Consider the following 16,170-nt stretch of genomic DNA (forward strand, 5'->3'; position numbering starts at 1 on the left):
TGTATCAGAAGGGGAAATCAACACTTCAGAGTGAATAGAACCCACAAGCTGCAGTGCTGTTCGGGGCTCAAATGGGAATATATTCTTGTTAGTTGCTATATTTTTTACTTCAAGTAGCCGTAAGTTCCCTAAAACTCCTCCCTTCAGAAGCTGAAATGTACAACTCCACTGAATACATATAAAGCTTTTATTGTAATCTTGGGGAACAAGCTGGCTTATGAAAGGATTTCCAGTCAATAGAATAAACAGTTTAATGTATGTGAAGACATCTGGTCTGCCTTTGCAGAGCTCTAACTATTAGTATTCCCATTTTAGATTGCTTATAATTTGTTTTCTTTGCCATTTCTCATTGCACTTATTTCTTATGTTGAATGCCCTTATTAGTATATGAAAATACACAAAATGATTAACTAATGCATAGATATTTTAAAGTAAGCTTGGCAGTGTTTGTTGCTGTGACTCTTCCTTTATGTCTTCCTCATTTTCTTTTTTTTCTTTTTTTTCCTCTGTGAATTAACATTTGCATTTTATTTCACGTCAGTAGCTGCCTTGTTTCAAGAGCCAAATTCTTTGCTATAGAACAGGGAAAACAAGGAGAGCTCTGCCTCCATCTTATCCAACCAGAAAGTAAAGTCTTCTCTCAGCATTTATTGAAATTGTTATTGAAACATATTTTATAAATTGTGGTAGCTCCCAGTACACCAGACTTCTCAAACCTATTGCAGGGCTCTACTATTTTCATGTAGTTGCATGGAGGGCTGGTCCTGCTTGACCCTTTTGCAGCTTGCTGATTTTGGTGAGGGAAAGGGCAGAGTATGACTAAATCATTCCTTGTATTTCTTACTCTAACTTTGAAATGATCCTACCCACTTGTTTTCTCTTGGAGACAAATCAGTTTTTCAGCTTTAAAAAAATGTTTTCTTTTAGCTTGTGTTTTGCTATAGTTAATATAGAAAAGGCTAGATAGATGTATATTGTGCAGTGGCTGGAAGACATGGATCCTGTCTTGAAAATATTTTAACTTCAAATGGAAATCAAGTAGCATGCTTAACTTTGAAGTTCATTAAGTGATGCTATTTGTGGAGTAGAATGCTGTCAAATACAAGAAGTTATATTACTTCAGTAATATCCTGAAGCAGAGTGCCATTATGGAAGCACAAGGGATTATTCTAGTGTTCCATCACCCCAGTCTCTTCAAACTGTCTGCATTCACCTGAATGGGGACAAAGTTTACATAAACACAAACTCTTGAAACTTAATTAGCTGACTGTATAATTAATGCAATACCTTAGGTATATTTGGTACATCCTCTACAAGTATCTTCCTGAACTCTTGTGGATTTAATACACAAGACTGATAGAAATTTGAAGGGGAGTGGGTAGTTGTTTCCTTCTCCCAAGAGGGGGGAAAAAAAAAAAATCCTGCTGTATGGTCTGGCTATATGTGGGCTTTTGAGTTTGTTGTCTAATTCAGATAAGCCTCCATTCCAATGTGAAAAAAATCTGGGGGGTAAGCACAGCACTGGGAATGGTGGGATGTGCACAGGTGAAGGGTGTTCCTGATGGTGAGAACAGTGAGGTGGTTTGGTTTGGTTTGGTTTTTGCAGGGTCTGACTTCTGTCTGATCGGTTTTGGGGTTCTGTGGAAACTTGAGTCACCCTTTACATTGATTCTCTTGTGTGTCACTTTTTCCTTTGGTAAGAATAATTTTGTGTTCATGTCACTGATGCTTCTGAAACCTGTAGAACTGCTTCAGTGAGGAAGGCGGAGAGAGAGGTACTAACAAGATGCTATATGTAATTATCCCATCAAAATGAAATGAATTATTTTCTGTGTATTTCTCAGTTTTTGCTATCAGAAAAACAAAACAACCAAAAAAGCCCAAACCACAATGCTAATATAGAACTGCAAAGACACAAGTAAGATGTAGCTTAAGAGGCTTTATGTCACTGCAGCATAGGGATAAAAATGTTTTTTGAAAGGCATGGAACTAATGAGGTTGTAGATAAAACACAGATGCTTAAATAATAGAGATTAGCAGTGTATTATTAGCAGTGTATTATGATTACCAAAAGGTCTCTGGCAAAATCATCGAGCTTTGTCAGTGCTCTGAAATACAGAGAGTGAAGGCAATGTAAAAGGTTAGCTGCTCCCCAGAGGTAACAGCACGGTAGCTCAGAGTAGCAAAGTACCAGCACCATCACCAGCTGAAAGGGGAATTGGAAAAATAATCTTGAAAGCTTGGAAAGTAAATTGGGCTCAGGCAGATAGGTTATTGCTAACCATTATTAATCAGCAATCCATTATGGAACAGAGAGAGCCATTATTGGTGGCATCAGGCTGCCGAGACACGTGGCCCAACTCGCCTGGAGCTGGTCATCCAGGTGGAGCATTTGTGCTGGGCTGCTCCTTGATGTCCTCCCTCAGGAAAGGGTGGAAGATACTTGTGCTTTTCCACCTGTGAGTACAGAGATTTGGTCATAACTTGGCAGCAGGGAAGGTTTTGTTTGTTTGTTTGTTTGTTTGTTTGTGTGGGTTTTATTATTCCCCGTGCTGCATCTGGACCTGTCCAGCAGGTGTGGGTAAGGAATTGGGCTGCAGGCCATCTTCCTTGCTTTGTGATTTACTCAAACTGCTGAGTAGGGAAGCAAAGCTTTATTTATTACTATGGCTTCAGTGAGGAATCAGCCACAAGTACGGAATACTTAGTTATCTTAATTTGATGCAAAGCTGACTAAAGACTAAGACAGTCTAGCCTTATGCCCTTTGGCTAGGAAAAGCACTTGAGAACCATATTGAGCTAGCATGTTTTCGGCATTTCTGTAATTCTGTGTTCTCTTTAACTTTCCTTGTTAGGCATAACAAGCCATTTTAATAATTCTTATAACAGAAAGCAATATGTTAATCAGTCCAAAAATGCTATGAAATGCATCAGTGATGCTGACTGACATGGTCATTATGAGTCAAAATACATTCTTCAAAATACAAGCAGAACAGCCTTCTCCTATGCTATGTGCTGAGGTTACGGCTTTTCTGTCTGCTTGTGGAAAAGATGTCGTGGACTGCCATGCTTCTTTTTAGTACTCACATTTTAAAAGCTTCAAGAGGAAGTAAATTTCCTTGTTTTGATAGGTATCCCTTTTTTTTTTTTTTTGGTGGCAATGAAGAAGCATCTCCCACTTGCATCAGGTAAAGGTTTATAGATTCAGAACAAGGTTCTGATGACAATATGAAAAAAATCCATTGAAGTGAGAGCAATTTTGCAAATGGTGCAACTGTGGTTCACTCCTCTCTCAACACTACCTTCAAATTGGCTACAGGTGACGTTTTGTTAGAATAAGGAGTAATCCAATTATCTGCATTAAATGCAAAAGAATTTAATGTCAAAACTCTTCAATAATCTCCTCATTGTTAACTTTGATTTCAGTTCCAAGTCTACATGTGGCATATCAGTATGTTGGCTCACCTATAGTAAATGCTATAATTTCAAACACAATAGCTCCCCTAGTTTTCATAACTAGAATTAAAATCAATTTGGCTTTCTCTGATGCAAAGAGAATATATCCTTTTCTCTTTACCTGCTGAAGCAAATCTTCTGTTTATCTCACACAGTTATGTTTAATCTCCTTTAACAAAATGTGCCATCCAATACAGTAAGTAAATATTTAGCAAAATCATATTTTGGAGAGTCTGTGGAATATGGGCCCTTTTTAGTACATGAACAGAGTTATAATGGGTGGTGATAGTTTGTACTCCATTTAGCTTTATGCTTGTGTACAGTAGGTCCAGATATGGAACAGAACCAGTTGTGAATTCAGAGTAAAGAACTATTAGTATCACTGTGATTTTGCTGCATGGTGCTCCTATGAATTTAAAGGGACCAACCTCATACCTTCCACATATTTATTCAAGTTATTTTCTTCACAATTCCATAGTTAGTCAAAATAAAGTGAAACAGATATTGCATGTAGTAAAGAGGCTACTGGTTGGAGAGTTCCTTGGTGTAACTAATGAGAAAGAAAATTTTTTCACATTTCATCTGAGGTACTGATTTATTTTAAAATATTTATTTTCAGTTAGTTGCAGACAGAAAAACACCACTCACATTCAGACAGCATTGAATCAATTGCACTAACAGAAACTGGGACAACACTGGTATTTGAGGTATTACAGCTTGCATGATCGAGTCCTTATGTTGGTAACATCTAATATGTTAAGAACTTGATATTTTCTGATATGTGAAAGACATGCTCTATGATATGTACAGAGTGGGGCTTTTTTTGGGACGCTGATCTGTCTTGCTTTCTGGTGGTTTGTGGTTGACAGTAGGGCAATGTGTCTTTGCAGGATGGGAGAATTTTCTGCCGGAGAACAGCCTGTGATTGCGAGAACCCCAGTGCTGATCTCTTCTGCTGCCCAGAGTGTGACACTCGCGTCACCAGCCAGTGCCTCGACCAAACGGGGCACAAGCTCTACCGCAGTGGGGACAACTGGACCTACAGCTGCCAGCAGTGCCGTTGCCTGGTATGGGTAAAGTGTTTTGGAGGGGAGCAAGAATAATGATTGTTGTTTTTAGCTAAATGTACTTGGAAGCAGGTTGTTTGCTCTCTCTTCACCTGCTTTTCAGACTAAGAATGATACTAAAGCACTTACAGAGTACGCACCAAATGACAGAGTACACACCAAATGACACACCACCAGTTTTCTTCCTACTGCTGAATAAGTAGGTCTAATGACTGAGAAGAAAAGCTTGACAAAAGCTTGGAAACCTTAACGCTATATTAACTTTTTTTTTTTTTTAAAAAAAAAAAAGTGTTTGCTTCTGACAACTTTTATAATGTCATCTGATCTTTAAATATTTTTTAAAGATTCTTTCACATGTGATGGATTTTGATGGAAGAGTTTCAGTTTTTAATTTTAAACCTGTCTTATCAAAATGGACAGGGCAATTTTCTTTTTTAATTCAGCAGAAGCTGAAAAAACGGAGGGCCAGTGCCACATGGTGAATTAGAAAAGAAAAGGAAAAAAAAATAAAGAAAACCAAAATTACTAGACAAACATACAAAATAAAGAACATTCTTTTCTGATTAAGCACTGTAGATTATCTCCCTACCGCTTTAATTTTTGTACAGATATACTAATTAGTGCAGCAGTGAACTTCATTAAAATTATCAGTTTTCCATTTATAGCTGTCTGTATAACATTGTTTTTACGTGTGATATTAATCAAGAGGTGTCTGAGCATCAGGAAACAAATTACATTCAAAGCTAAGTTACTGTTAAGAGATAATTATCTGTAACATAGAGCAATAAGTATTGTATTTTGTATTCTCCTAAGGTGGTTTTTATGTTGGCAAAAGAACAGCAAGAAACGTTTGCAGACAGCAGCAATGGCAAATATAAAATGTGAGGTGTTTTACAAAGGATGCTGAGTTTGTGGTCAGCATTTCTTTGCCTAATTTTATGATTAGGTTAACAAACATACAGAACTAAAAGACACCAATTCAGTAAATCCGTGCTTTATCTATCTATTTTTTTTTATTTTTTTTTTGTAAGTTCCACTAAGTGGAAGATAACATGTATTGCAGGTATTGTTCTAACAACTCTTCTAGCATTTGACAGTAAAATAGCTTTTGACTGTTGCTAGTTAGATTATGTTCAGTGCTTCTCAAACATGCTAACTTAGATATATTTGCATTATTATTTTCCTGTTTAAACAGTTGCTGTGACTGCATGGAGATTTTATGTGACCATACCCCATAAGGGCATAAGTCTGCAAGGCCATCTCTGCAAAAATTGTAGGTTATGGAAAGTTATTGTAAACCAGTATTTAATGCTGTCTTTAAAAAACCCAAAGAACTCAAGTTCTCTTCCTATGGTGTTGTTTTTAGTCAAGAAACAAGCAAATGATACTCTGCTACATTCAGAAAACTTTCAGTATTTAAATATGCAGTTACATGATCAACCAGGCTGAGAAGCTGATCCATTAAATCTATTTCAATTCTGGCAAAATAAATGTTTTCCATTTGACTGGATGCAAAGTTAGCTAACAAATGGAAATGTATTCAGTGAGCTTTATTTCAATTTTTACAGGAAGGGGAAGTGGACTGTTGGCCTCTTTTGTGCCCCAATCTAAACTGTGAGTACACAGCCATTTCAGAAGGAGAGTGCTGTCCCCACTGCGTCAGTGACCCCTGCCTGGCTGACAACATCACCTATGACATCAGGAAAACGTGTCTAGATGGCTATGGAATTACAAGACTTAGTGGTGCTGTATGGACCATGGTGGGATCTCCTTGTACAACCTGCAAATGCAAGGTACGATGGACAAGGTTGAATGGTAATGGAAACGATTGTTACTACATAAAAACAGGGTCATTTTCTGCCCTTGGAAGCTCATATTCAGATTGCTGTGAAGTGAAGCAGACCTGAGGGCAGAAAAAGTAGCATACCAAAAAAATGTGTCTTATGTGGTCTGCAGGGTAGAAACAGAACAATCTGTGCTTGTTTTCTTCGAAATGTTGAGCACAGCTATGTAATATCCTAGCACAATTTACAGACGTTCTGTTGGTGAGCCTTTCAGGCATTCTTAGTATGAAACTAGGCTAATGTTTTAATAATTAATTCATGTGAATGATTATGAAAATGTCTTTTGCAGAACTGGTAAGCAGAATCAAGAATACTAATACAAGTTTCACCAGCAAGTATACAAGTAGAAACCTCATATGAAGGCACTTCCATAAGAGAAGTGGGAGGGAAACGCCATAGTTTCTATTCCCTATTACTTTCTATTCCATTGTCATGTATTTTGTCCAGTGGCTCTAAGGCAAAAGAACAGTCTGTCTCCACTTTTCCATGCAGTGATGATCCCACTGGGCTACTTTTCTGTGCCCCTCTTGCTTACTATCCCTGCTCTCAAAAATTTTGTATGGTTTTCTAATCAGTGGGTCAGCATGAACAGCGAGAGAGTAAGGGCACACCTGCTTTATTTGCCACTCTCTGAGTAAATCAGAGAGGTCACTGTGTAGGGAGTACTCTAACCCATAAGTATGTACATAATGAACACTGCCAGCAGTTTTCCAGAGAAAGGATAAAAGCAATTGTCTCTAAACAAGGCAGATAATGCAGAGCAGTGTGTGCCAGGAGGAGCTCCAGGCTAGCAAGCTCAGCCTCTACAAAGTGCCTACGTTGGGGCTGCCCAAATGTAGGAGGGACCAGGACTTTAGAAAAATTATTTTCCAGCATTTTCTGAGAGTTGTTTCAGGCACTGTTTCCCAAGCTGTTCTCCTATCACAATGTATGCAGTGTGAACCTTGTGCCTGGATGCTGCACTTCCCCATTTACTGAGCTTACAGTTTGAAATTGTAACCTTTCTGGCATCTGGTCTGGTTCACTAGGTTCTTGCCTGCTCCTGCCCTTTGCCACAGTTCACTGCCCTTCAGTTGTACATGAGTAAATGTTTTAGAGGCTGTGATATAAGCAGAAATGGCAAAGCGGTCCAGATTAAAAAGTGCAATTTTCTGTAAAGTTATATTTATATTTATACAGAGGTGATGCTGGTGATCCATAATATGGTGTTCCTCAAAAAAAAAAGAAGTGAATTTCTAAGTGGTCAGGAAAAAGTATCTTAAGGTAGCCAGTCACTGTGGACTTAAGGCTGTAGTAGATACATTCTGTTTACAAAGGACTAGTAAAAACCAGATGACAGTATCCTGTTTGCTGCTATTTTCAGACTCCATGGAAGCTGAACCATGGATTCTGTGCTTTGTATCACTCTAAGTGAAAACTGATCTTCTCTTGCTTTTTAACAAAATTTAACAAACAGAATTATGAAAATACTGCTTTATATTACATAAAATATTATTGTGTTCACTGTGGGAAACCAAGCTGTTGTTTCAGGGCTGTGAATTATGGAAGTTAGCTTTTCTGCCATTCTTCAGAGTTTTTCATATTGATTAAACCAAGAATCTGAAAGATGGGCATATTTCAGAAAAATTGAGAGCTTCCCAGTATGGATCAGATTAAAACTCTCTCTGTTAACTTTCTTGCATGGGACGAACCAACTCGAATCATCTTTGTTGCTGTTGTACTGTGTTCTATCATGAGGACCACTGAGTCGTTTTACAGCCAGATTTGTAGTTCATACGTAGTTCAGGTTAGTTCTGTCTGTTGGCAGATACAGACTGTACAGAGAGAAAAAGAACAGATAATTAGAGTGCTACTTAGAAAAGCAGCCTCCTTAAAAAGCCATCCCTGTTGGGATCTATGAGGACAACCTGGGATGATGGCTTAAGCAGGTGTTTCTTGTGTGCGGTAGAATTACCTCTGCCAGCTACGATCCCCTTTGCTCTTTGTAGCTTGTTCTGCAGCAGTGATTGACACCTGCTTGTTTGTCTGTGCAGAATGGGAACGTCTGCTGCTCAGTGGATTTAGAGTGTCTCAACAATAACTGATGTACTTGAACTGGACCGTGCTGGGGGAGGAACACTGATGAAGTTAACATCTGCAATGAAGCCGTATGCGTTGGTGTTTTATACAACAGACAATTACCAAAGTCTCCGCATGAGGAAGATGTTTGGGAGTTGCCTTTGGGACCTATCACTATGCTCATCCTTGCTAGCCTTGTCCGGGTGACTTACAGTACAGCGCATATAAGTCAGTGGTTGTTAAAAGTTTTCAGTGTTGTAAATTACACACTTTTCCTGTCAAGACATTTGCAAATATGTTTAAATTATTTCATGGGTAAACTAATGCTGTATTTTTGTTTTAATTTGTGTATTGACAACATGATAGAATTCAGCTCTTCTTCCTTTGGATCTAGATTTTACAAACAAAACAGCCTGTTGTGGTTTTGTCCCATGATATCACATACTTAGTTCCAAGGTCCCTGTCGGATGTATTTATGAAAATATGTATGTATGTACAGTCAAATTGCATAGTACTTATATTTCACATCTGTCCAACATTTTAAAACATTCAAAGGTATATTTGATTGGACAGAATGGAAGGAATCAAAGTCTGTCTTTAAAAAATATAAAAATAAATGCCATGAACTTAGTGAAATAGCAAAAAAGCACTTTCTTTTCCAAATGTGTGAAGCAGCAGCAAGACTCCTATAGCGAGAAATGGTACTAAAACTTACCCTCACCATTTCAACACATGTTCAGAAAAGAACCATTAGTCTTTATCAGTGTTCTATTTTGCAAGAGAAACTACAAATGCTGCAAAAGGGTATAATTCTTCTGAATTGTGCAACGATAAAAAGGTCAGCCTTAAGATGAACTAATTTAAAATGACTAGGTTAGATTTTGCTGTCAGTTATAACATCATTGATTAGTTCAGAGTTTTTTCTTTTTTGTATTTACAGTAATAATGATGTCCACCATTCTCAGTTACTGCTACCATAATGACAAAGTGCAGAAGCAGCTCTACCAGTGACACGCAGGACAGTAGATCTTAACGCTCGGTAAATCTCATTACCCAATTAACAGTTCAGAAACAAGTTTTCTCTTATTTTATGACATTTAAAAATATTTAGTTTTAAATTTACCATGCACACAGTGTCTTTTAATACATAAGTTTAGAAATACAAATGAAAACTCTTAGCCCTATATTGAGGTTAGAGTTTAGACTCTCTTCAGCTTATGTCTATTCTTTTTTTTCATGAGGCTAGAAAGTTTGTGGCATTAGAACAAGAATATATTTCTATGACGATGGTACCTACAGATTAATGTCACCTTTTTAATGTGCTGTTGTATTTTTTTCTGCTCATTTGTGTAGTGTTTTTTGCTTTTCATTTAATTAAGCACTGAGTATGTGGGAAAGAGTGCAGAAATAAGTATAGTGAATACAGTCTGGAAAGTCTATATTTGTGAGGTTTTCATCGTTTCATGCAGAAAAACTGAAATAGATAAATAAGAATGAAAAAATGAAAAAAAAATGAAATGAATATAAAATGAAAAAAATCAAGTCTTTTAAATCAAGTACTATCATGTTTCTTATAAGGAGAAAAGTGGAAAAATATAAAATGACTTGCTATCACTCAGATAATTTTATTCCATTTTTTTAAACATTACTTGTTTTATCTAACAGGTCTGTGTGGTAAAGTTAAATTTATTTTCTTAAAATACCCCATCATTTTCAGCTACTAATGTATTTGACTATATTTGCATTGCCCTAATGATTGTATAATAAGGGAAACAGTTGTGTTTTATATGATACTCAAAGGATGTTTGTAAATCATGTCAGCTCATTTTGTATATCACATTGTAAAACCCAATGGTAATTCAGTTGGATGAGATATCCAGTGGGCTGAGATATAACGGGGAATGATTTAAAACTTGTGGGCATCTAAATAAACTCCTATGTACAGATAGCTTTCCTTTAGTTTTATTAACAGAATTTTAAAACACTAATCACTGTCCTTTCCAGACCTGAATTCATGATGTTGCTAAAAGGAGAAGGAGTGTTTGCCTCGAGAAGTAGTATCATAATTGTAAGAAATACTTCATTTATACTTAGTAAGACAAAATCTTGTATTCCAGTCTGTCACATACCATGTATTTCTGAAGCTTTGTGAATGGGATTAATGACAGCACAGGGTTTCAAAATCATTCTTTTCCAATTTAACTCACAATAGTGAAGCCCTTTCATAAGATGGTTTCTGGAAGCTTCAGACCTTGTTACGATGGTATTCAACAGGAGCACGGAACTTTTTCACTGTGCATTCTGATTTCCTTCTAGAACCCAAATGCAGATTAATTCAACAACACCCTTTCAGAGCATTTTATACAACATTATGTCATTATCTTCAGAGTAATATGGCTTGAATTGTTTACTCAAAGTCAAGATATTGGCACAGGCTTCTTTGTTTATGTTGCATTTTAAGCAGTTATGCTGCTGATGAACTTTTCCTTATGAAGCAACGTGATCACTAGCCACATAACATTTACCTTCAGAGTACTCAGAAGATACGGCCTCAGCTCAAAGACCAGACTGAGGCACAAAATTTAATTCACTGTGTTCTTCTGTTACTAAGGTAAGAACTTTCAAAACCTCTTTCGAGAGGCCTTGATGAGGATCCCTAATCCCTATAAAACTATCAGCACTACGGTAAAAATGCGAAGAAATAGTGATGCTAAGAAATAGTGATGTTTATTGTATATAAGAGGTACAGTTATAGGAAACATAATTTCTGGAAATCTCGTTGTGAGATGATCCTTCTCTCTGCTCAGTAAAGAACAATGGTATTAACGTGAGGAGGACCGCCACCAGACCTTCTGTGAAAGGCAACTTCCTGCCAGTTAAGGGACTTGCTCCAAACCCTCACTATAGGTAGGTGGCATTTTGTAGCTGTTTCTACTTATTCAGGAATATTTCCACTGCATGTAACATTTCTGATGACAAAAACAGAAACAGAAAAGGAAATGTCTTTTTCTTCTCCTTTTGGTAAAAAGCTCAGCCTAGGTACTAGACCAGGACATTGTATTGTGTCAGGCACCTCTTGTGAGGAAAGTGACCGCTCTGTTCTACTCCTGGTGTTATTTGCAAACCCACCTGCTGAGACAAAGCAAGGGCACCTCTGTGTTCCAGTGTGGTGGCTTCTAGAGCCACATGACCACTCTAGTCACTATTTCAGACCAAAGAAAATCCAAAGTATTGCACAGAAATGCTAGTACCTCCCTAGTTCACAAGAGTGTGTGGGAGATTTATTAATGTCTCTTTATTGTCTCAGAGACCTAAATAACAACCGTCTTCCAGTAACATATTTTCTAAGAGGTAGCAGTTCTCAAGTACATGTATAATTGTGTAAAACGTTTAATTAATAATATCTTTCCAATCAGATTGCAATGACAAACAAAATATTTTGTGGTTTTGTTTTTTATTTGTTTTGTTTTTCTTCTGAGGCAAACAATACTGTTTTACAAAACCAAAGTTACAATGTCAGCAGTGATTACACAAGTGGCGGAATAGATTGTAGCAGAATTAAGTCATAACTCCTATGAGCAATATGGGAACGTCTCCTCACATCTAATGGTACTTACAGAATCATCACTAATGAGAGGATTTTAAAAGGGCCCCATGGTACAGATGGAAGTAAAATCTTGAGTGAGTGTTGTGATAAGACATAATTGTTTGAGGAACATATTCTGGTATCAGAAATAGATACCTGCCAACAAGCTACTGTTCCTCTTAAGGTAGACCTTTGGAGCTCATCCAGATTTAAACTGGTACAAGGAAGATAAAAATCAGGTTCTGATCTTTCTGCATCAAAATACCTGTGAGCAAAAAAACTCACAGCAGCATAAATTAGAAAAAAAAAAAAAAAAAAGTCCAAGCTGAGGGTGTCTGAATGCTTCAAATTCAGTTTTCCTGTCTTCCTGGTAAAAATCAGCAGTAATTCTGTTTCAGTTGGTCTTTGATTTCAGAGAGGTGTTAGTGAAGCACTGGTATTGCTTGTAATCTGCAAATGTTTTGTGCGGATGATAACAGTATTATTTCTTGCTGCCAGTGAGCAGTCCCACATAAGAAGATTTAGGTATACCTGAGAAGGTTGTATACCAATAATCTGATAAAAAGGATCAAATTCAAGTTTTTTTAATGAAACTGTCACCAGCAGATTCACAGCACGTGGGAAAAGAATGTGACCTTCTCCAGTTAAAAAAAAAAAAAAAAAAAAAAAAAAAAAAGTTCCAAAATCATGTACGTGTCATTTAAATTCTTTAGTGCTACTTCAGCTGCATGGTGTGAGGGATGCGTTGAATTCTCATGAGTGGATTTCTGGCTGGTAACCAAGTCTTTGCTTTGGCAGTACCTCACGCTTCAATTATTTTTTCTTCCTAAATTTGTAGATGAGATTGTTTTATTTAAGTGAATTGAGTGGGTTTGAGTGGTGTTTGGAAGCAAGCCTTATCCTGTTCTCAGTGCTACAACAGAATCTGAAGCAGTACGGGCTTCTTTCTAGCATATGCCTCTATCCTGGCTGGGAGAGAGGGCTGTGGGGACAGGCACTGAGTTAGCTCACCCTGCCAGTTTACCTGTAGTTGTGTGGCACTGTCACTGCCCGCAGGTTTACAGCATTGTGACAGCATTGGCCTTGGATACAGATGCACAAACACTCTGATAGTGGTTTTTGGTTGCTATTCTCTCCTCTGTAGTTTGTTCCAAATGACTAGTCGTGTCATCCATACATAGACCATGACATATTTGCCTATCCCAGAGCTCTTTATTATTGAATGCCTATATGGTAATACGCATACACATATAGATTATCCATGCGCTTCTATGAAGGGAGGCTTAGAGGTTCTGCAGCAGATCACACTACCGCCCAAATACAAAGCAGACAGCAGGGGTTTATCTCTGCCAAACACAGTTGAAAAATCCTGTTTTCTAATAATGCAATTGATTTGATTGCTGTCTGATGAACTGCAAATCTGCTTTTTTTTTTTTTTTTTTTTTCTGCTACAAGATCTGAAAATGTATTTGATTTAATCCAATGCTTCTTTGTACTCATTTTAACAGACTCCCTTTCACATGTTTCAGTGTAAAATACACAGATCTGTTTCCCTACCTGAATATTATGCAAAATTCTCATCTGGGTGCTGGAATGTGCAGTCTTCACTACTGTTGTGCTTTTAGACTCGGAGTAGGCATACCTTCATTCAGTGTTGCTGATGACATGATCGTGTATCTTAAGGTAAGCAGTAGCTTTAAAGGTAAACTTTTACCTGTCGAGCTGAGGGTTAAGAAAAAAATAAGTTGGTATTTTAAAAGTACATTTGCAGCTGTAAAGTTTTTTCAGCCTGACCACAGTTGTGTCCATTTACTCACATCTGTATTAAACCATTAGCTGATTAACTTCACTCTTTAGCCACATACATTTTGTTTTTCAGGGTAGAAGATATTTTTGAGAACAAAGTAAGTACTGCATGAAGTCATCCTGGTGAGTAGGCAAAAATATTGTTTGTTAGAAGCTGCTACAGAAGCACGACCAGAACTTTCTCAAAATCACAGGCAAACATTTCATGTGTGGTGCTGGGAAATGTGCTTTTCCCTTGCTTTTCTTTTTTTCTTGCTGTCACAGGATAGGAGGTATGTGTGTGATAGGAGTGTGGTTGAGCTGCTTAGATAAAACACTACTGAACTGCTGCTTTGGCTCTTCTCTTATGCACGAGTTACCTCTGGCTGCAAGTGTGGTGGTGGGAGGAGGTAGGAGATACTGGTGCAGTGTGCTGAGGGTGGCCATGCTCGCACCAGAGAGGGATACGTGGCAGCAGAGGTCCCTGTGCTGGTGGCTCTGGAAAAGGCTCTCATAAACTGTTAGCAGCAGCAGGGCAGCAATCGTGTGTTGTTTCTTCTCAGTGGGTGAAGCAAAATAGAGAAATAACCATGATCCTCCCTGTCTCCCTCCAAAACAAAGGGAAAAAACAAAACAAAACCAAAAAAAACTTCGGAAAGTATCTTCTGCTGGTGCCTTGGAAGCGTTAGAAATGCTGGGAGTTATTTGCTTTTCTTAGTGTGTGGGAAGACTTCCCAGGCAGGATCTGGGACTGGATGAATGCATAACAAAACATTCCTTAAGTCACTAGGGTAGTTAGTGATGACAACAGGTATTATACTTTTTTTTTTTTTTAATTGAAATTTTTTTAATTCTACTAAAAACAAAACCAAAAGTGACTGTTCCCTTCTTTACAGCCCATTCTTCTTCCTTGATTCATTTACTGATTCTCAGGCCTTTCCACAACTACGGTCTTCTAACTTGAGCAGTGACCGAGAAGATAGTGTGAATACTAAGCAAAATAACTATTTGGTTTCATTCCAATAAGAAAAGGAAATTTGGAATCATAACTGATTTTTTTTCTTTTAAAAGTCATATTTTTATAGTAGTCATAGAAAACTAAAATTAATGTGTAGTTTGGACCTCAGTCTCAAAAAAACAACAACAACAACAACAAAAAAAAACAACCACCTGTTAATATTAAAGGAATCCAGACCAAATCAGTTACCTAACTTGCAGTTGTAGCACCCATAATTTTATGTGTTTATTTCTTAGGACCTTTCACTTAAATATTTATCCTCTTGGGGAATAAAGGAACTGTATCATTTGAAAGAATGATTCCAGACTGCCCCTGATCAGGGTCTGTTCAATGCCCTTTTTGCATGGAGTTCACAGAACCACCTCAGCATCCTCTGAAAATGCAGACGTGTCAAACCAACCCTTAACAAGAATTCAAACATCACTGAAAAGCATTTAGGCATCTGTAGGATGATTTAAATCACAAATATTGGCTGCCCTTCTATGTGCCTGCCAAGTTCAGAGGCATTAAGCTGAAGGTTTTCATTGTTTTAGTATTGTTCAGCGCAAAAGTTCAAAGCTATCTGTCTTCCTGACTTAAAACATTACAGCAATGTAAGCTATATGGGATTATAATATACACATGCTATATTCTGTACAGTTAGGAAAAGAGAAATTATCCATGATGACCTTCTCACTTCTGTGTAGCCATCCCATTCTGAGTCAATATGTGTGAAATTATTTGACAAATGTTGTAGCAATTCCTGAAAATTGTCCCTTATATCAGTAACAAAGCAAACTTGTCCAGTTTAAGTAATATTGTCTCAAGTGAATTTAAATGTATGCCATCTGTTTTGGGTGAGTTCATACACTACAAGAGTAGCAATGAGAAATGTCAGTCCCACATGTTCAATAATTATACCCCAGATGCACTAAAATTAAGAGATAAGCTGTAGAAAAGTATGGGATTTGAAAATAAGCTTTTTTTCAATGGTCCAGGGGTTTCTCTGCTGAACTTGTATTAGTACTGATTTCTGTGCTGAACTTGTATCATTACCGTTGGTAAGAGTCCAGTCTGCCACTAGAAAGATGCCCAAATAACTAAAATGTCTGCAGGCCAGGGAAACAAGGGGACATGTGGAGTGGGCCTGTCCCTGCAAGTCCACAGTGTGGGCTGCAAAGAGTCCGTGGCTCCTGGGGCAGGCTGAACGTGGGGAGGCAGGGGGCTCTGAGCCCAGCTGTCCTCCGAGGAGAGCAGCGTCTGGGTGCTTTCAGGAGGGGGTATGGTCCAGTTGCTGGTCGAAAAGATTGATGCTTCTGGTACAGGCCAAGCTCAGCGTGACAGGACTGAATAGACAGCTGAGCCTTCATCTGAAAT

The 16,170-nt window shown here is 37.8% G+C and overlaps 1 protein-coding gene across 1 annotated transcript in view; it reads left to right on the plus strand.

Moving 5' to 3' along the window:
- The window catches only part of NELL1 (neural EGFL like 1), a 284,886-nt gene extending 276,414 nt beyond the window's left edge, over positions 1–8,472 (plus strand). Inside the window, exons 18-20 of the mRNA XM_082762270.1 lie at positions 4,347–4,523; positions 6,092–6,316; positions 8,401–8,472. Of these exons, the coding sequence (XP_082618396.1) occupies positions 4,347–4,523; positions 6,092–6,316; positions 8,401–8,451 (453 nt within the window). The 3' untranslated portion in view covers positions 8,452–8,472. The remainder of the gene's footprint in view (positions 1–4,346; positions 4,524–6,091; positions 6,317–8,400) is intronic.
- The last annotated feature ends 7,698 nt before the right edge of the window (positions 8,473–16,170 follow it).

The sequence above is a fragment of the Aythya marila genome, assembly GCF_965140915.1.
Source record: "Aythya marila genome assembly, chromosome: 5".
NCBI classification, from domain to species: domain Eukaryota; kingdom Metazoa; phylum Chordata; class Aves; order Anseriformes; family Anatidae; genus Aythya; species Aythya marila.